Raw genomic sequence first — 23,293 nt, 5'->3', positions numbered from 1 at the left:
CAGAAAAAACGGCCACATTACACGTTACACAAACACAAAACTTTTTTCATGGCATAGGTATCACCCATCCATTGTTGGCCTAGTAGAAACAGCTGACTGACAAAGTCGGATATTCAAATCTGCTTTTATCTGTTCTGCGTTGACGTATGACAGCTGACATTAAAATATGAATATTTTTAACATTTTTGAAAGGAAAATTGAAAAATTTGACAATTAAATTGATAAGGAAATGTACCTTAGATGTTTGTACTAATCAACTAATAAATTAATTGATAACATGATTAATTTTAAGACACTAATTGGCCCAACATATATAAACACCTTGTTAGGTTAAAAATAAAAACAGGAAGTAATGAGGAAGATCAGTATATCAGAAGAAGTATATTTTTTATTTAAGTCCTTCGTGCCATATTTTATCAAACGCTTGCGCTTGCACCACGTCGAGGAAGATAGCGGAACAAACTCTCTTTTCTCCTAGTAGTCCAGGCGCATCTGTTTTGAGATGGACGTTGAGAGGTTACTCAAATTTTTTTGCAGAAATTGCTTAAAAATAAATCATATAATAATATTTGAGTTATCCTCCCTCTCAAAAAGGTCCGGAACATTGTTTAAATAATCAAAATGTCAAAAATGGAAGGAAAAATTCGATTTTTTTCTTCGTTTTCTGATTATAACTTTAAAAATATTCATTTTCGAGAAAAGTTGTGCTGACATAAAAGTGGCATAATTAAATTTCCTACAATATAGAATTGGTTAAAAATTTAAAAAATAGTCACCCTAGTTGCAAAACAGCAAAAATTGCGAAAAAAACATACAAAAACAAGTATTCGCATTTTACGTTTTTCAACCATTTATGCTACACTTAGGACCTTCATATTTCACCCACAAAAATTTTATGATACAGTAAAATAATATTGTAAATTTCATTAAGATCGGTTCAGTAGATTTTGCAAAATAAATTTTGCAATCCAGCTTTCGCAAAAAAAATTCATTTTTTCAAAATGTTATAGGGCTGAAAATAAAGCAGATATCAAGTTGAAATTTTTTTGCTTATAGAAGTGTACTGTACCTTTAATTTGCAATTTTCAAAATTAAAATCGATTAATTACCACGGCGTCAGAAAATTTTTGAAATAAACAATAATTTTTGGTGCTACGCGCAGGACAGCGGTGTTCGATTCACACAAGTTGATTTCCACCAAAATTTCTTCCAATCTTTATCTAATATTTTATTTTCTTACTCTATATTTTGTTGTATTTTAATATTTTAATTCCACAAAAATCAAACTAATTTTACTATAGTTTGTGAAATATTGTTTAAACAATTGCATATGTTTAAAAATAATAAACTTTTATTATATAAGTTAAAATATATGAACAAAGAAAGTTTTTGCTAATAAAAGTGTTATTTCAAAGGATAGAGTATGTGTTTTTATTTTGCAATAAACAAATTTATTTATTTATATCGAAATGTAATAAAAATTAAAATGTATCAATCATTATCAAAAGTCATTGGAATGCCAAATCAGAGCAAACTATCCGCTGTCCTGCGCGTAGCACCAATAATTAATATTTATTTAAAAAATTCCTGACGCCGTGGTGTTAACCGATTTCAATTTTACAAAATTGCAAATAATATTTCACAAACAATAATAAAATTAGTTTGTTTTTTGTGGAATTAAAATATTAAAATACAGCAAAATATAGAGTAAGAAAATAATATATTAGATAAAGATTGGAAGAAATTTTGGTGGAAATCAACTTGTGTGAATCGAACACCGCTGTCCTGCGCGTAGCACCAACAATTAATGTTTATTTAAAAATATCCTGACGCCTTGATAGTTAATCGATTTTAATTTTGCAAATTGAAAATGAAAGGTACCGTACACTTCTATATGCAAAAAAATTTTAAACTTACTATCTACTTTATTTTCAGTCCTGTAACATTTTGAAAAAATGAATTTTTTTACGAAAGCTGGATTGCAAAATTTATTTTGCAAAATCTATTAAACCGATCTTAATGAACTTTACAGTATTGTTTTACTGTATCATATAGTTTTTCAGGGTGAAATATGAAGGTCCTAGGTGTAGCATAAATGGTTGAAAAACGTAAAATGCGAATACTTGTTTTTGTATGTTTTTTTCACAATTATTGCTATTTTGCAACAAGGGTGACTATTTTTTAAATTTTTAACCAATTCTACATTGTAGGAAATTTAATTACGCAACTTTTATGTCTGCACAACTTTTCTCGAAAATGAATACTTTTAAAGTTATAATCAAAAAACCAAGAGAAAAATCGAATTTTTTCTTAATTTTTTGACATTTTGATTATTTAAACAATGTTCCGGACCTTTTTGAGTGGGAGGATAACTCAAATACTATTAATTGAGCTATTTTCAAGCAATTTCTGCAAAAAAATTTGAGTCACCTCTCAACGTCCAAATGTACTAATATTTTTACAGATGCGCCCTGGTCTATAGTGACCCTGGTGTGATGGAATTAGAGCCTTAACGTTTATGAGTGGTTTCAGCCTTTTAAAATAGAATAGAAATAATATACTTCATTGTCACTGAAAATTTTTACAATTTTATGGACAATATTTATTAATAACAAATAACAATTACAGTTGACTAAAATTAGATAAATCGTCAATATACAGTATATAAGCTATAAAAGCAAAGACAAAAACAATTTATTGCAAAATTTATATAAATTGCAAATTGAACAACGTTACAATAAATAAATTACAACATTAGGAACTGACAAGTTTAAGCTATTGCGTATCAAACCCATTTTTTTTTAGTTATTCATTAAGAAATTCTTCTATTGACTATTGAATAATATGGTCTTATAGATAGATAGGCTTTTGTCATTTTTCGGAACTTTGGGGAAGATGTTGCAGATTTAAGTTGTAACGGGAGATGGTTGTAAAGTTTTTTTGCGGAATATAATATAGATTTCTTTACTAACTCAGTGGATGGGATCGGTAAATAAATATCAAAGATTGAATTTCTGGTGGAGTAAAGAAGATTGGGCCTTGCTGGAAGGAGATGAAGGCGTTTACGAATTAAACAAACCGTTTCTAGAATATATAAAGATGGAAGTGTTAAAAGTCCGTGATCTCTGAAGTAACTTCTGCAATGTGTAGATCTTCTGAGGCCAAACAGATATCTTATTGCTCTTTTTTGCAATTTAAAAATAACATCTAATTGGGCAGCTGTACTAGAACCCCAAAAAAGAAAACCAAATCGAAGATGAGAGACGAACAACTAAAAATATATTATTTTAGAAGATGCTAAATTGAGTTCCCTTGAGACAATTCTTACTGCATACCAAGCTGAGGCGAGTTTCTTACTTAACGAATCGATATGAAGGGAAACTCAAAGAAAGATGCGCTTAACAAAAAGCAATAGATTCTTATATTGCTTCGAAATGAAAGGTCGTAAGGAAATCGGCCTGTACGATGATACTTTATTTGGTTGTTTTCCAGGTTTAAAGATCATTATCGCCTCCGCCACTTTCCATATCTTGGGAATATATCTTAATCTGAACAAGACATTAATTAGATGTCAGTATTAATATGGGTTTTCTAGAGAGTTGTTTCAAGATTTTTCCAATAGTTAAATGAAACCCAGGTGCTTTCCTGGTATTGATGTTTGCTTGATTTTCGTCGGATGCTTATTTTTGAGTAGCAAGTCTAATTTCATCTTCTTCCTGTGTGACGTTTTCCCATTAAAGTGTGTTATCACCTCCAATTTGGCTGAAATGTTTTCTCGAGATATTCAGCAAATTGATTAGCCTTCTCGAAATTGCTTTTTGTCCAGCTTCCATCTGTTTTGCTTAATGGAGGATTTAAGGACTAGGACTGGAGAAAATAGGATGAAATAAACCAGCAACACTGAAAGCAAACAGGAAAGATAAATACAGCTTGTTGAACTCCTGATATTTAAATTTGGTAATAGCGGTTTATTAACTCCGCCCCTTTGAGCAATGGGATTTACCTTGTCCTATAATACACATCGTATTGATCGATACGTTCAATTACTTTTTAAAATTTTACATTTGACGTAAGTGCAGTTGACCCACTACATGGTAAACATCAGCCATTGTTTGTTAAATACTAATTGGCCATGAGCCGATGGGTAGAGGGGATTTGACAGCTTTCTCCAGCGCTGTTAGTGGCAGTTTTGTGCATTTATCTGATAAATTTAAATGGCGCGCCATGGGTAGAGGAGAGGGGATTTGACGGTTTTCGCCACAGCTGTTAGTGCAACGTTGCCACATTTAGTAGATTTCTACTTTTTTGGTAGATTTTTGATATTTTTTAAAAAATTCTAGTAGGCAATATTTTTTAGTAGATTTTTGGTATATTTCAACATTTTCTTATGACTAAAATAAAATTTGCTTTTTAATAGTATTTACCCCATTTCTAAATTAATTTTTAGACATTTTGTTACAATTTCCCAATGTCATTACCGAAAATAAGATTCAGGGGTGGGATTCTGTGTACAATCGCTAACACCGCCGACCGCTTTCTATCAATGTCAATATATTTGAATTTTTAGTTTTAATTCAAATATTTTCTTGTTTTACAAGTGTCACTTCAGCATCAACTAGCAAAACTAGAAAATAATTCAATTAAAACTAAAAATTCAAATATTTTCACGACAATTGACATCGATAGAAAGCGAAGTGTAGATATCTACAGTGCACGGAATCTAGCCCCAGGACGTAGATGATGAATATTAAACAGAAATGAAACTGGATTCTGGTGTAACAAAATTGCAGATTTCAAGTAGCAGTGCAATCAGTACCTATTTCAGGTGTTATTGAAGAGTTCTGGTATTCGGTGGTCGGTGAGCCTGTTAGAAGCTAACGATGGAAAACTAAAATATCTAAGGCCCGGTCTTTTCACCTCCGAATAAAAGTTATTCGGAGGTTATTTGACAGATTTACATGTAATCTGCCGGATAAACTTCCTAATAAATATTTATTCGGAGGTGAAAAGACCGGGCCTAATTATAATATATGTAACTTTGCAAAACAACAAATGTTGTGTTTGCGTGTTTCTAATGTAAAATGCGAAATAATTGTTTGAAGAATGTGATCCAGATATGCAGATGTTAAAATCAGTGGATGACAAAATATTATATATAAATATTAAATATGAAACTGATAAAAATTAATTATAGTTGGTCATTTTGTTCCCCAGTTAAAATATAAAAAAGTTTGGTTTTTGTTTACAAACAGTCATATTAATTTCTAGTTAAACTCCCTCTGTGGCTCAGTAGTAAGAGCGCCTACTTTTGGATCGAAAGGTCCGAATGGTCGTGAGTTTGAATTTCACCAGGGTAGAGAATTTTTCGTTTATTATAAATTAATAAATGAAAATAGTTTCTATCCTTGGGGGATCGGTACCCACCGGAGGGACCGCAGACGTTCGGATACAATTAGCGTCTCTGCAAAGACAATGACATCGACTTTCCAAAGTAACAAGACACTTACTCAACACACACACTACACATAAAGTCTACTTTACACTACATGATTTATCACGTGATTTATCATATGATTTTGCCCATGACGAGCCGCATGACAATGCTTATGATAAAACACAATGCTTATGGCAAAATCATATGACAAATCACACAGTGTAAACATGTAAATTTTACTCCATGACCAAATCATATGACAAATCACATGATAAATCATGTAATGTAAAGTCGACTTAACACTAGCTACCTAATTGGTAAAATCCACTGTACCATCACCATGCCAATGCCCATTAGTTGTCCAGGCATTAGCTAAATAAAAAAAATTTCTAGTTAGTCAGCTGTTATTTTTATTATAAAAAGTCATAAATTATATACAAATATATTAATAAAGATTTATAGTATATTTTAGTTTTTGATAAGTAGATTTTAGTAAGCTAAACTTACAGTAGATTTTCTAAATAAAATGTGGCAACGCTGTGTTAGTGGCAGTTGGCAGTTTTGTTTTGTGCATTTGATAAACTTCACAAACTGAAATGGCGGGTAATATGGATTTTTCAAAAAAGAAAACAAGATATTGCAGCTGTTGTATTGATTCATGTAAAAATATTGAATATAACAGTACTGGATGCAGTTATTATATTCGGAAACATTGCGTACATGTCCTGTATCAACTAAATCCTTTCCTTTTTTGGTGTTGCTGATTGAAAATGGATATCATGGGAAATAAGACTGAATCCAGTATAATGTTTAATATCCATTTTGATAGAATTCAAACAAATTACAATTCATACAAATTGCAAATTTTAATAATCAAAGCAGTAAGCACACAAAAATAAACAGAGGTAACCTTTAAAATGTTAAATAATTCATATAAACTTATTCTTTTTCTCAATGGTCTCTTGCGTAAGCAGTCATCCAGTCTCACGAACTTATATATTAAATATTAAAATTATAATGAATAAAATAAAAAAACATAATTAATTTTACTATTAATTCTGTGTATTCGTTTAGTAATCAGGTAACAATAATATTTCAGTTCATAATTTGTGTCTTTCTAGATAAGTATCTATTTTTCTCGTTTTGTATATTTCACATACATAAATTTTATCAGAAAAGTATAAGTTTCAAACCGCGAGATAGCGCTACCGTCGAAACTCACAGCAAATACCTCAAAAATAGTGAATTAGCATCGTTTTAAAAATAGTGAAAGTGGTCCAGCAAGAACATTACACTATCCACTAGCTGGGTAAGTGTTTGCCAAATTCAAAGTGTCCAAATAGACTATTAATTAGAATTAGAATTACACAAAGACTATATAGACTTTTTATCAGCAATTTATTTTCAAATGTTTTTATTTTGTTATTCTTGGGTGCGACTCAATTGCACTAGACAAGAAATATTAATCATCCATTTATAAAAATGTTTTTGGCTGGAAATGGGAACGGATCCGGTCCAGTCAACAATATATATAATGCACAAATGAATGAACCCTCAAATACAATGATACCAATGCAACCAAATTATCAATATATGCAACAACACAACTCTGTATCAGCAGACATAATGCACTATTATCAAAATCAATTCCCACCTCTTCCAAATATGTACACTCATCCATCTAATTACCAAAATTTATCCTTACCTCAAATGAGCCAAAACTCAGTTCGTCCACTCAAAAACTTTCGGAATAGATTATTCCCTACCGTCTTCATCAAGTGACGATGAAAACATGGAAAGTGATGCAAATGTTTGTCCGTGGCAACAACTAAAAGAGTCGAGATCAAAAAGAAAACGTAGAAAAATAGCAGAAACTACTGAGCAAGGTGCTTCAGTAAGCACATCTAATAGGTTTCAAACTCTCTCAGAAGAAAACGCAGATACAAACCAAATCCATACCAATAAAAGAAACGATAACAACCCAAATACCCAAACGAAAGATCCCAAGCCGCCCCCTATTTATGTTTACGGAGTAATAGACTACAAAGCAATGACTGACTCTATAGCCCAAGTTACTGAAAATGAAACATATTATACTACCACTCTTCCTGAAAATGTTGTTAAAATAAATGCTAAAACACCTGATTTTTATAGGAAAATAATAAATTACATGAGAGAAGAAAAAATAGTACACCATATCTATCAACTCAAACAAGAAAGAGCATATAGAGTCGTCCTAAGAGGTTTACACCATTCTATACCCTTAGAGCAAATAAAATCTGAATTACTAAGGCAAGGCCACACAGTCAGAAATGTTTTAAACATCCGGCACAGAGTAACAAAAGAGCCCCTACCATTATTTTTCGTCGATTTGGAACCAAAAAACAACAATAATAAAGTTTTTAATGTGGAATTCATATACAATACCAGAATTAGAGTAGAAGCTCCTAAACACAAGAACACCATTGTGCAATGCACTCGATGTCAGGCATACGGACACTCTAAGTCATACTGTTATAAACCTTATAAATGTGTTAAATGTGGAGGATCACACGACACCAAAAGTTGCACAAAGCCGAAAGACACACCTGCAACATGTACTCTTTGCAAGGGCAACCACCCAGCGAACTATAAAGGCTGCACTGTTTATCGAGGCTTATTAAAAGCAAAGAACAGGAATAACGACACAACTGGAACTAGAAACACACAAGGATACATAAATCCCAATCCAGCACTGCACCAAATGACTCAACAATATGCGCAAAATGGAATCAATTATGCTCAAGTAACCTCAGGAAACATCAACAGACCAAATAATGGTGAATATTTAACACACATGATGACAAGCTTCTTAAATGAATTCAAAAATCTATTTAATCAACTTCTGAGCCAAAATAGCATGATCCTGAACATGCTAACAACAGTCATTAGTAAAATAACGAATTAATGGCTCCATCAATTAGAATAGCCGCCTGGAACGCCAACGGGCTACCAAATCATGTACAGGAAATCATAGCATTTTTAAAAGTAAATAAATTAGATGTTCTTCTTATCTCAGAATCACACTCAATCGAAAGAACAGTAGTAAAAATCCCTTTATACACAACGTACCTTACTCATCATCCTGATGGAACTGCTCACGCAGGAACAGCAATTATTATTAAATCTTCTATTAAACACTATTTCCTACAAAATTACGCCACACCTAAAATACAAGGAACCATACTAAAAATAGAAACATTTACATGGCCACTTGCCATTGCAGCAATTTACTGTCCTCCTAGACACTCCATATCAATTGAAGAATACGAGACCTTTTTTCAAGAACTAGGACCCCGATTTATAGCAGCTGGAGACTGGAAAGCCAAACACACCGTATGGGGATCGAGGCTTGTAACACCAAAGAGTCTAAATTTATTGGCGTGCTCGCAGAGAAATAATTTAAACTTCCTTTCGACAGGTCAGCCAACGTATTGGCCTACCGATCAAAATAGGATTCCTGACCTGCTAGACTCTGCCGTTATCAAAGGTATCTCAAATATACATTACAAAATAGAACCTAGTCTTGATTTAAGTTCAGATCACACCGCAATAATCATAACATTAAGTACAACTGTAATATGGAAGGAACCTGTGGTAAAACTCTGCAAGAAAAGAACCAACTGGGAACAATTTCAAGCTATTATTAACACAAATATAAATTTAAAACATCGAATTAAAGAACCACATGAAATAGAAAAAGCAGTGCAACATTTAACAGAAGTAATACAAGATGCTGCATGGAAGTCAACTCCAGATGATAAAAAAATTACCACCCATGATCATAACATTCCTTTACAAATTAAAGAAATTTTAAATGAAAAAAGAAGAGCTAGAGCCAAATGGCAGCGGTCAAGGAATCCCCGGGATAAAACACAATTAAATCGATTAACACATCAACTGCGTACAGCTTTAATCCAGGCCCGTAATGAGACTTTTAAATATTACATCTCCAACCTAACACCTAATGACCATTCATTATGGCAAGCAACCAAAAAATTCAAGAGACCAATGGCATCTATTCCACCAATTAGAAAATCGGATCTAAGCTGGGCAAAAACTGATGAAGGAAAATCAAACACATTAGCACCTCGCCCAGGTATTTAGTCTACATACAGAAGTCAATGCTGAAGATGAAGAAGTATACACATTTCTCGACGCTCCTTGTCAATTATCACTACCACTGAAACCATGTACACCAACAGAGATCTGGAAGGCGATAAATAAAATAAACCCTCATAAGGCTCCAGGTTATGACTTAATTGATGGTGATGTACTAAAGCATTTGCCTAGAAAAGCGATAGTCCTGCTTACTATTGTATATAACAGCATGATAAGACTGTGTAACTTTCCTATTCAATGGAAATACGCACAAATAATTATGATTGCGAAACCGGGCCAACCGCCTACAGAACCCTCCTCCTATCGTCCTATAAGCCTTCTACCAATAATGTCAAAAATTTTCGAAAGACTTCTTTTAGTCCGAATTCTCGAAAGAATAAACATAAATAACATAATACCTGACCATCAATTTGGCTTTCGACAGAACTACTCAACAATACAGCAGTGCCATAGGATTGTAAATTATATAAAAGAAACTTTAGAGGGAAAGAAAATGTGTGCGGCAGTATTCCTTGATGTGGAAAAGGCATTTGATAAGGTGTGGCATAAAGGCCTGTTGTATAAAGTGAAAAAGAATATGCCTAATGAAATATACCTGATATTAAAATCATATCTGAGCGAGCGATTTTTCCAAATCAAAGTAAATACCTCACTTTCCAAATATCATCCTATACAATCCGGAGTACCTCAAGGTAGTGTCCTCGGTCCCTTCCTTTATCTCCTTTACACTGCTGATATACCTGCTGATGATGACATTACTATGGCCACATTTGCCGACGATACAGGAATCCTTACATCAGACGATAACCCAGATAGAGCTTCTAACAAACTGCAAAACTATTTAAATTCACTTCAAACATGGTTAACAAAATGGAAGATTAAAGTAAACGGTGAAAAGTCTTCACAAATTACGTTCACAACAAGAAGGATCGACTGTCCACAGGTTCATATTAACAACATTCCTATCCCCTTAAAATCAGATGTCAAGTACCTGGGACTCCATTTGGACCGAAAGCTGACATGAAAGAACCATATCAAAACCAAGAAAGCTCAACTAAATCTAAAAGTCAGACAAATGTATTGGCTGCTAGGTAAAAGATCCCAGTTATCATTAGAAAACAAAGTATTATTATACAAAATTATACTAAAGCCGATATGGAGTTATGGTATAGAGTTATGGGGCTGCAGCAAACCGAGCAACACTAAAATACTGCAAACTTTTCAATCAAAGACGCTGCGCATGATAGCGAATGCACCATGGTACGTTTCCAATATAACTATCCATAATGACCTTGGGATACCATTCATCGAAGATGTTATTAAACTACAGGCAAACAAATCCCAAGAAAGAAATTTCGCCCATGAAAGTCAAACTATTCAACAACTCTACCAGCCGCCACTTGTGGGAAGAAGACTGAAAAGGACATGGCCAGAGGACCTAACTGATTAGGTGTATTGAAGAACCATCGATGGATGGTGCCCAAAGCATGCCAGGATTCAAGACTTTGCTACTATTTGCTAAATACTCTGTGTTGTAATTGGAGTAGATTGTAAATTTGCACTTAATAAAATGAAAAATGAAAAAAAACATTTGACGTAAATATTTCCAATTTGTTTAGTCCGCCCATGGCGAGTCTTAAAAGTGTCATATATTATATAAATTTTCTTCGTAGCTTCCAGCATGCGCCATTTTGTCGTTTATGTAGCAATTAAAATGTTATACAGGATAGCGGGACATACATTTGAGCATTAGATTCCACCTTTAGCCATAATTATTTTAGAGCCGCCGTAATTGAACATCTGCATAAGATTTGCATCGGTGAAAATTATGGGAGGGTTTTAGAAAATGTTACATTTTATTAAAAGTTTCAAAAGAAAGGTGAGTACTTAACATACCAAACCAATACATGAATAAAAGTATAAGGTATAATGAAGAAAGTTTTAAATTTTTTATTAACTAACAACCTTACACCTCCCACGGTTTTTGTTGAATATTATTGAAGTATTGTACAAACTCTAAGAAACTCGAACAATGTCACAAATATGGTTGGAGTTCACATTTATCCCACTTATCCCAGAAAAAACTAATACATCATCATGTAAAGACTCGTTATTCTCGGTATTCTTAATAGAATTAAGCAGAAATGTGAAGAAACAATGGAAAACAAACAATTCTGTTTCAGAGAACGATTGGGAACAAGGGAAGCTTTGTTCTCAATGTTAACATTACATGAAAGATTATGGGAAGTACAGAAACCAATTTACGCCTGCTTTATAAATTTTGAAGAAAAGGCGTTTGATAGGGTCCAATATGATAATCTGTTTGATTATCTAGAAATGATTGGAATAGATGATAAAGATCTGAAACTTTTCCAACATCTATATTGGAATCAAGAAGCTTCCATTCTGATAGATGGCAAAGAAACAGATAACATTTTTATTCGAAGAGATGTCAGACAAGATTGTGTGTTAGCCCCAACTTTGTTTAACGTGTACTAGGAAATAATAGTTACCGAAGACTTGGAAGGGAAATATAGATTTCGAAATAGGAGAGAAACTATTAACATCAAATATGCAGATGACACAGACTATGGCTGAGCACAGACTATAGGATGTTCGATAAACCAGGTACTAAATCCTGATGAAGAAATTAAAACTCATATAGAAATTGCAAGAGGGACATTTATGAAACTTACATCTATAATATGCAAGTCTCAGCTGGACTTGCAACTAAAAATCAAGTTCCTAAAATGTTATGTGTATTACTATATGGATGTGAAACCTGGATCGTGAAGGTTAATATGATGAACAAATTAGAAACCTTCGAGATGTGGTCATATCGTAGAATGCTCAGAATATCGTGGGTTCAACGCACTTCAAACGTTAAAGTCTTAAACAGAATAAAAAAATACTAGATTTGTTGTAAAATGTATATTTTAAAATATCCCAAAATAAGGGTCTCATTAAGACAAAACGTTTTCGGATTAAGAAATCCATCATCAGTGTTCTAAAAGCCATAAAATTAAGTATAACCTAATTAATTGAGAAAAAAAATTAAAAAATTGACAGAAGTTTTAAAAAACAAGAGGCCATAATTACAAAATTAGCATGCCTGAGCCACCAAAATGTGTTGGGTAAAAACCCTTTAAATGTGAACGGTTATGTTACGTTACATATTTATATGATGATTAAATGATGTTCCAGATATGCCTGGATGTTACCCAGGGCAACACAAGACTCTTCCCAAGTGGTTGGAATTTTTTGAGAAATAAAACCTCACATATTGGATTTCAATGGCCAACTGACAACTGAATTCAAGAGCCACCCAGAATGACATTAAGAACTGTCAATGTAACCTAGTTGTATTGTTATTTAAGCCACAACGTTGAAAAGATTATATATGTTATAGTCAAAGCCCGAATTTCCGGCACTCCTAGGTTTGACTAGGCAATCCTCAGGTCTGACTGACGGTCTTAGTCAAAGCCCGAAATAAATTATAGTTTCGGCCTTTGACTAGTCAAACCTAGGAGAGACTATGTTGGCCAGGCAAAGGTCGAAATTTAATTTTATGAAATCGGGGTTTGACTAGTCAAACCCCGATCAGCTATTAAAATGTCGTAATTTGTTAGATTAGGTTTAGTACAACGTCATTTTTTAAATGTAATATTTATTATTTTTATATTGTCGTAATTAAAATTAAAAAATTGGTGTTTATTCTCGCATGTTGAGGTATTATGGCATTTAGAGTTGCACAATACGTTAGACCTTTTACACTTACATGGTTTTGAAGAGCACTTCTTACTGCAGTGGTATTTTATAGATCCTCGTCATCCAAATTTAGACTCTTTTGTACTAATTTCTCTTAGAGACAGCTTAACGTCTGGAACATCTTTGAAATTATGAAAATTCTCTTTGCATTCTCTTATCTGATTTTTTAAAAAAAGTGTGTTTATTGTTCCGTATTTGGTACCAACTCTGTATAAACCGTCAATTATTGTTTTATCTTGTATGATACCCAAAATATTTCGAGCATCTTCTTGGCACGCGTTCGAGCATGTGTTGTGCACAGACAGAAAAGATTAAAATAAATAAAGGAAATGCGATTGAAGGTCTTCGTGCCCAGGCTAACGCTATGAAACAATTAAGTGAAAAAAATAATTTCTCCCATTTTCGATCGGAAAAATTGTAACAATACCTATCCCCAGCTTTGATAGAGCCTTAGAGGATGCTCGAAATATTTTGAGTAGCATACAAGATAAAACAATTGACGGTTTATATAGAGTTGATACGAAACACAGAACAATAAACACACTTTTTTCAATAAATCAAATAAGAGAATGCAAAGAGAAATCTCCTAATTTCGAAGATGTTCCAGACGTTAAGCTGTCTCTGTCTCTATGAGAAATTAGTACAAAAGATTTTAAATTTGGAGGACAAGGATTTATAAAATGATACTGCAATAAGAAATGCTCTTTCAAATTACGTAAATGTAAAAGGTCTAACGTATTGTGCAACCCTAAATGCCATAATGCGTCAACATGTGAGAATAAACACTAAATTTTTTATTTTAATTACGACAATATAAAAATAATAAACATTAAAATTAAAAAAAGACGTTTTATTAAACCTAATCTAACAAATTACGACATTTTAATAGCTGATCGGGGTTTGACTAGTCAAACCCCGATTTCATAAAATTTAATTCCGACCTTTGCCTGAACAACTTAGTCTCTCCTAGGTTTGACTAGTCAAAGGCCGAAATTTTAATTTATTTCGGGCTTTGACTAAGACCGTCAGTCAGACCTGAGGATTGCCTAGTCAAACCTAGGAGTGCCTGAAATTCGGGCTTTGACTATAACATATATATAACGTTGTGGCTTAAATAACAATACAACTAGATTATATTGACAGTTCTTAATGCCATTCTGGGTTGCTCTTGAATTCAGTTCTCAGTTGGCCATTGAAATCCAATATGTGAGGTTTTATTTCTCAAAAAAAAATTCCAACCACGTGGGAAGAGCCCTGTGTTGCCCTGTGTAACATCCAGGCATATCTGGAACATCATTTAACCATTATATAAATATGTAACGTAACATAACCGTTCACATTTAAAGGGTTTTTACCCAACACATTTTGGTGGCTCAGGCATGCTATTTTTGTAAGTATGGCCTCTTATTTTTTAAAACCCCTGTCAACTTTTTATTTTTTTTCTCAATTAATTAGGTTATACTTAATTTTAGGGCTTTTAGAACATTAATGATGTATTTCTTAATCCAAGAACGTTTTGTTTTAATGTGACCCTTATTTAGGGTATTTTAAAATATGCCTTTTACAACAAATCTAGTTTTTTGTGATTTATGGTATACAGCCAGCCACAGGAAGATTATTTTCCTCGTGGATTTTTTAAACAGAATAAGTCACGGCAAAGGTGATTTGCCGAAGATAATAAAAAAAGGAAAACTTGAATATGTGGGGCCTATAATGAGAGGCAGGAGATACTGGATACTGTAGTTAATAGTCAAGGGAAAGATCGAGAGAAAAAGAGGAATTGGCAGGAATAAATATTCATTGCTCCAAAACCTTCGTCAATGGACACGCTTATCAGCAGATAAATTGTTACATGCCGCGCAAGATCGAGAACGATATCGGCAGATTGTCATGGAAGCTACCCACGCCTAAAATTTGGGCACTGTACTCAAAGAAAGATTGTAAAAACTCCTCTTCCTTGATAATTTGGAAGCAATTACTGAAAGCATTGCAATTTGCAGCTTAATATTTTAAGTCTTTTTTTTTAATAACTTGACATGTATCATATGACAAATTTTTGTATTGAGCCGCTACTGAAATGGATGTTTTTTGATTCTGATAAATGAAGTTCTGTCAAACACTTTTGATATTTTCAGCTGTACATTTAGAAAAACGACCACTTCCAGCTTTTCGATCGACGCTACAGGTCTCTTTAAATAATTACGTACAATTTGTCAAAACATTGTAAAACGTATTTCAATTGTAGTTAATTCGACGAGAATCAAATACTGCCTTTGGCTATTTACTTTCACGGCTGAACAGATTCGATAAGTTTTATTTTTTATGTTTGTATTTAAACATCATCAACACCATCCTTTGTAACGGTGAACTACCACAGAAAATTGAAATACTATTGTAAAATAATATTTCAATCAACTTTAATAGTCATCGTTTATGCCATCGTTTATCTCTCAGGTTGTGAGCACGCCTTGTCTTAATCAAAAAGATGAACTATGAAGATCTACACTTCTATAAGAAATTAACGCACGACCTTAAGAATGGGTCTTTTTTGATGTCTCGAATTTCCTAAACCTGTTGTCCGATTTAAATGAATTTTTTAATACCGGGTGTCCACTTATATTTTCCCCCATTTTAACTGCCTATAACTTCTAAACGGCTCAAGATAGAAATATGCGGTTTTCGCTGAAATGTTTTATTTTAGTAAAAGTTTTGTCTGAATGTATTGAATTTTTTATATCGCTTTTAAATACGAAAATAAAAATGGCGGATTTTTGAAAAAACGTTGTTGACTTTTTTTAATAGAATACCCAGTATATTTTTTTGTAAATTGAAAGAAAGTTCATTCACCTATCCAGCGATGTAAAGTTTTTCAAAATCGGTGGTCAAATCACTGAGTAATTAATTTTTAAAATGAGAGGTGCAACGTGGATATCTCATACCTAAATAACATAACTAAGCAAATTGATATTATGTTATGAGATTTCCATATTGCATTTCTCATTTTAAAAATTTCAGTCATTTGACAACCGATTTTAAAAAATTTTTATATCGCTCTTTAGGTGATGACCGTTTTTTCAAGTTTTTAGGTAAATGACCATTTTTTATATCGCTTTTAAATAAAAAATGGCGGACTTAAAAAAAAACGTTGTTGACTTTTTTTATTAAAACACTCAGTATATTTTTTCGTAACTTGAAAAAACGGTCATTTACCTCTCCAGCGATATAAATTTTTTTAAAATCGGTTATCAAATGACTGAGCAATTCATTTTTAAAATGAGAGATGCAATGTGGAAATCACATAACATAATATCAATTTGCTTCGATACGGTATTTAGGTATGTGATATCCACGTTGCACCTCTCATTTTAAAAATTAATTACTCAGTGATTTGACAACCGATTTTGAAAAACTTTATATCGCTGAATAGGTGAATGACATTTCTTTCAACTTACAAAAAAATATACTGGGTGTTCCATTAAAAAAAAGTCAACACGTTTTTTCAAAAATCCGCCATTTTTATTTTCGTATTTGAAAGCGATATAAAAAATTCAATCCATTCAGACAAAACTTTTACTAAAATAAAAGAGTTCAGCGAAAACCGCATATTTCTATCTTAAGCCGTTTAGAAGTTATAGGCAGTTAAATTGGGGGAAAATATAAGTAGACACCCGGTATATTATAGCCTTATTGTTTAACAATGTCGTTGTAATAACATTGTTGCTAGACAGGTAAATTGTCATTGTATACCGAGTGTACCAATCAAACTGTGATTTTTTCTCAAAGTTCGCGTGACCCTGTGGAATATTCTAGCATTTATAAAATACTGAATCTAAAACCCAACTATAGCCTCATGTTTTCTTAACATTCTGTTTTTTTTATTCATTCACTTATATTGAATAATAAAAAAGTTAGGTACTTTAACAGCCCCGAGGACTGCAAACCTAAGGAGGTACGAGAGGTATTCTACGAACATTTGCAAACCATCCTGGATGACATACCTCATGAAGAACACTTAATTCTTATGGGTGATTTTAATGCGCGAATCGGAAATGAGATAGTTCCAGGAGTAAAACAAAGATTCAATGAAAACCGTGTCAACGCAAATGGAGAACTCATGGCTAACTCTAACGAACTGAAAATCAATAATACATTTTTCGACCATAAGCTTCAGTATAAATATACGTTTGAAAACTCCAGGGGGCACAAATCTATGATTAACTTTATAGTCACTAATAGAAAAATCCACCCAGAGCAGATTCTAGATATTCGAACTTTAAATTCGGCAGACGCAGGGAGTGAACACAAACCAGTCCTATCAAAAATAAGGATGAAACTAACACCAAAACATTTTCTACAGGAAATCACCGAGAAAAAATTCAATGTAGAATCACTGTGGAACGATTCTACAAAAGAAATGTACCAAACGAGGCTAGCACAGAAGATACAGCTGAAACAAATTGACGACATCGAAGATATACACGCGAGCTGGGAGAAAATTAAAAACAACATTGAAGAGGCAGCAACAGAAGCTTTAGGAAAACGCAAAGTCATACTGAACAAAAGAAATAACAATATACCATGGTTCAGAAAAGAAATAAAAGAGAAATGTAAAGAGAAGAGAGACGCCTACATGAAGTATAAAACACCAAACCCTCCAGAATCCAGAGACACCTATAGAAGAATACGAAATGAAACAAAATTGGTAAGAAGAACAAAAAATAAACATTGGGAATAGTTTACAAAGAGGATGGAAAGCGACTTCTACGGAACACAAAAACAAATTTGGAGATTCATAAGAAGCCAACGGAAAGAAATGGCAGAATTGAAGGAATACAATAACATACCAGCAAACGAATGGGAAAGATACTTGACAAAACTGTTTAAAGAAAAGGAAAATAATAATCAAAATAATATCCTACCTGAATTAAGACACGAAATAAAAGTCAGTTTTCAGAAAGTAGAGACAGCCATAAATTCACTCAAAGTAGAAAGTCACCAGGACCAGACGGAATAACCAACGAGCTTCTAAAATACGGAGGAGAAAGTATAACCCTAGCGATGACAAAACGTATACAAAAACTAATATTGCACTGCAAGATACCAGACGCATGGAGAAACAGAATAATAATACCAATGTTCAAGAAAGGAGACAAAGAAGACCCCAACAGTTATAGAGGTATAAATCTACTGAACACCGCACTTAAGCTAACCACAAAAGTCCTAACCAACAAAATCAATAAACTAACAACTTTATCAGATAAACAACAAGGATTTAGATCCGGAGGATCCTGCGTAGACGCCGTATTTGTACTGAGACAAATCAAATAAAAGGCCATTGAGTACAATAAACCAGCATATCTATGTTTTATAGACCTGACAAAGGCTTTCGATCGCATCCAAGTCGAAAACGTCTTACATTTACTGTACTACTGTACTACTGTACTACTTACATACCAATCAATATTATACAAACCATCAAAAACATCTACTTTCACAATCGAATACAGGCAAAGATAAATGGAAAATTAACGCAGTTTATACCAGTACAAAGCGGAGTCAGACAAGGTGACTCATTAAGCCCACTGCTCTTTAATATAATAATGGACGAAGTAATAGAAGCAGTACGTAAAGGTCATGGTTACAGAATGGGGTACAAAGAAATCCAAGTATTATGTTATGCAGATGACGCCGCATTAATCGCCGAGACAGAAGACGATCTATCTGCAAATATCAACAGTGATCTTCAATACAACAGCCAAGAAATACAATATGATAATATCAGCAGAAAAAACCAAATGTATGACAACATCTAAATACCCACTACGATGTAAAATCGAAATTGATGGGAAAATAATAAAGCAGGAAGCAAGGTTTAGATATCTGGGAATAGATATAACCAGTTACGGAGATGTTGAAGAGGAAGTACGACAACAAAGCTTAAAAGCAATTAAAGCGGCGGGATCTCTTAATGACACAATCTGGAAGAACAAATACTTAAGACAAGACACAAAAACAAGAATCTATAAAGCAGCAATTAGACCTATATTAACATACACGGCGGAGACAAGACCTGACACATCTAAAACGAGACGACTACTAGAAACAACAGAGATGATAATAGTCCGACGAATATCAGGGAAAAGTCTGTTGGATAGGGAGAGAAGCGAAAACATAACTTCATGCAATATAGAAGACATGAATGGATGGGTGACAAAACAAAAAGATGGTACGATAACTTAAACAATTTAGGAGGTTAATATTGAAGAAGAAACAGGCTTTAAAGCCTACATACAAGAAGGAAGAAGAAGAAGAAGAAGAAGAACAACTAGCCTTGTTTTTCATCAATACAGGGTGTTTTTAAATCAGTATGGCAAACTTTAAGGGGTAATCCTATATGAAAACTTAATGACAGTTTTCTTTATAAACGTATGTCCGCAAATGCTTCGTTTATATGCATATGGGGAAAATGCCCAAACACATATGGGTAATACGACCTGTATACGCGCCAATGGAGAATATAAAATTTTTAATTTTATGTCAAAAAATGCACAATAACTACCTCTTAAAATCCACCAAATTTCATTTGCATATCTCAACCGGTTTTATAGCAATAAATAAATCGTCAGTTTGTAAGAAAAATTTCAACGACCCCTATCTCGGAAACGAAGCATTTGCGGACATACGTTTATAAAGCAAACTGTCATTATTTTTTCATGCAGAATTACGCCTTAAAGTCTGTCATACTTACTGAAAAACCTCCTGTATTGATGAAAAACAAGGTTAGTTGTTAAAGTACCTAACTTTTTTATTATCGAACATAAGCGAATGAATAAAAAACAGAATGTTAAGAAAACATGAGGCTATAGTCGGGTTTTAATTTCAGTATTTTATAAATACAAGAATATTCTACAGGGTCACGCGAACTTAAAAAAAAATCACAGTTTGATTGGTACACATTATAAGGAAAAACTAAGAGCCGTATGGCGTAAATTTTGGCTAAGATCTGCTAAAATGTAGATTAGTGGCTCTATTCGTTATCTTATTAATTATCATCTCTTGATTTTTATGCATTTCCATAAGTAGATATTTGTATAGATGGTTAATTTGGCTGTTTTATTCCAGATTCGAGTGGTATTTTTATGTTGGCTTCCGTGGGTATTACGTATGCAGAGGCCAGCTGACAAGAACAGCTACGTTTCATCGCCGAACCGTTCAGCTCCGCCTGAGCGGAAACCCATTCATTTTCCGGAAGTCGAATTAAAGGAACGCTCATCGAAAAGTCTATTAGCCAATGTTTTAGATATAGATGATGATTTTAGGCATAATTACAGAGGAGGGGGCACTCCCACACCACTTCAACCTACGACATTTTTCAGAACTGTTTACAGGTAAGATCCTAGTTCCTTAAATATACTCAGTGATATTAGAAGTGTTACACCCGGAAGTAGTAATTTCTTAAACCTATTTTTTTGGCGCAACAGAATGATTATTATTAATAAAAGTCCCTTAAAGGGCTACATCACAAATGCAGGAACGTTTTCGATCTATTATAGATTATCATCAGTACTGAACAGGATATTCACATGCTTAGCCACCAAAATTAAAAATATGTGAGTAAAGATCCTTTAAAATGTTACAATAATGGGAAAATTGACATTGATTTCAAATAACATGGATGTTTTAAATAATCCTAGATTTAACACCATTCACCGTTTGACCTCTCACGTGAGTTGGACACTCCTGAGGTTCAGCGTCCTCACGTAACGGACGGTCGGTCACAACTGAGTTGGCGATTTTGACAGGGGTAGAATTGTCACGTCCATCAAGTTAGCAGAACAAAGTAAGCAGAACACAGTTATTCTTATACAGTAATAAAGTGTAAATAAAATGCGAATTTAATGTTCCAAGAAAAAATTTATTGCTCTTTTTTTTTAAGTTGTCGCATGTTCTGCGAACTTTATAATCAAGCTAGCCGAACAGTAGTTCAAAAATTTGATCAATCATCGATTATTGAATGCCAAAGTATTCTCTGAATTAAATGCAAATTTAATGTTCCAAGAAAACATTTATTGCTCTTTTTTTTTAATTATCGCATGATTCGCAGAACAGTAGTTCAAAAATTGATGAATAATTTATAATTGACTACCAAAGTATTATCTGAATTAAATGCAAATTTAATGTTCCAGGAAAAAATGTATTGCTCTTTTTTTAAGTTATCGCATGTTCTAGTACTAAAATCTACTATATTTTCTACCAGATTCTAAAATCTACTAGATTTAAAATTTTCCCACTAAATCACAAGAAATTCTACTGGATCTAATAGAAAATCTATTAAATTGGCAACCCTGAATATGGTCAAAAACTTCTATTGTGCAGTGAAGGAGAATGGCTCTCGAGTTTCTAATCGCATCTGCTTTTGGTAGTAATTATTATATTATTATTATAGCTTGAAATCAAGTTAGCAGAACATGCGATAACTTAAAAAACAGCAATAAAGTTTTTCTTGGAACATTAAATTTACATTTAATTCAGAGAATACTCTGGTATTTAATTATAAATGATTTATCAATTTTTGAACTACTGTTCTGCTAGCTGGATTATCACGTTAGCAGAACATGGGATAACTTTTAAAAAACAGAGCAATAAACGTTTTCTTGGAACATTAAATTTTCATTTAATTCAGAGAATACTTTGGCATTCAATTATAAATGAGTTATAAATTTTTGAACTACTGTTCTGCTAGTTTGATTATGAAGTTCGCAGAACATGCGACAACTTAGACAATAAATTTAAAAAAAAAGGGCAATAATTTTTTTCTTGGAACATTAATTTTAATTTAGAAATTAATAAACCGTTAGAATTTTACCAATAATTACTACCAAAAGCAGATGCGATTAGAAACTCTAGAGCCATTCTCCTTCATTGCACAATAGAAGTTTTTGTATCATATTCAGGGTTGCCAATTTAGTAGATTTTCTACTAGATTTAGTAGAATTTCTTGTGATTTAGTGGTAAAATTTTAAATCTAGTAGATTTTAGAATCTGGTAGAAAATATAATAGATTTTAGTAGTAGAACATGCGATAACTTAAAAAAAAGAGCAGTAAGTTTTTTCTTGGAACATTAATTTTGCATTTAATTCAGAGAATACTTTGGCATTCAATTATAAATGATTTATCAAATTTTTAAACTACTGTTCTGCTAGCTTGATTATCAAATTAGCAGAACATGCGTTAACTTAAAAAAAAGAACAATACATTTTTTCTTGGAACATTAAATTTGCATTTTATTTACACTTAATTATGGTGTAAGAATAACTGTGTTCTGCTGACTTTGTTCTGCTAACTTGATGGACGTAGAATTGTCGCCTATAGAGATATGAGTTTATCGTATCGCGACACTGGCCGTCGCACAGTGGTCCAAAATCCCGAAAAGCTGGCCAAAAGTAAAAAAAATTGACTTTCCGAGAATATTTTTGCACTTTCTAAAAGAGAATTAAATTCCCTATTCAGTGTTGGCAACCCTAGAGCTATATCTCCTATACCGAATTTCCAGTTCAGTTCAAAGTTGACCTTCGTACGGAACAGACGCTCAGTTAAGAATAACGAATATTTTATACGCACAGTCTTGTGCGTGTATCTTGAAAACGAAGTGCGCAAAGTCAATTCTGCAAAATGGAGGTTATTCGTGGAGCCATTTATAATGGTAACATTGGTAACCGATAAATTATTGCTCGAATGCAATTGCTCGAAAACGAATTGCTCGTCATGAAAATTGTTCGAAATACAAATTGCTCGAATAAAAAAAAATTATATATCTAAATATTTATTCATAGTAATACAAAATATTGACATAAGAATTTTAAAAAGGACAAATTATGTGATATTCTATGTATATAATAGTATATTAATTTATGCTGACAAAATATTTA

General features: G+C 32.9%; 1 protein-coding gene across 1 annotated transcript in view; it reads left to right on the top strand.

The window, feature by feature from the left end:
- The window catches only part of LOC126878579 (acetylcholine receptor subunit alpha-type acr-16-like), a 126,577-nt gene that overhangs the window by 66,597 nt on the left and 36,687 nt on the right, over nt 1–23,293 (top strand). The window contains exon 3 of the mRNA XM_050641377.1: nt 20,486–20,751. Coding sequence (XP_050497334.1) covers nt 20,486–20,751 — 266 coding nt within the window. The remainder of the gene's footprint in view (nt 1–20,485; nt 20,752–23,293) is intronic.

Source organism: Diabrotica virgifera, chromosome 10, assembly GCF_917563875.1.
Source record: "Diabrotica virgifera virgifera chromosome 10, PGI_DIABVI_V3a".
NCBI lineage: Eukaryota > Metazoa > Arthropoda > Insecta > Coleoptera > Chrysomelidae > Diabrotica > Diabrotica virgifera.
This window is presented reverse-complemented; position numbering and strand designations above follow the sequence as displayed.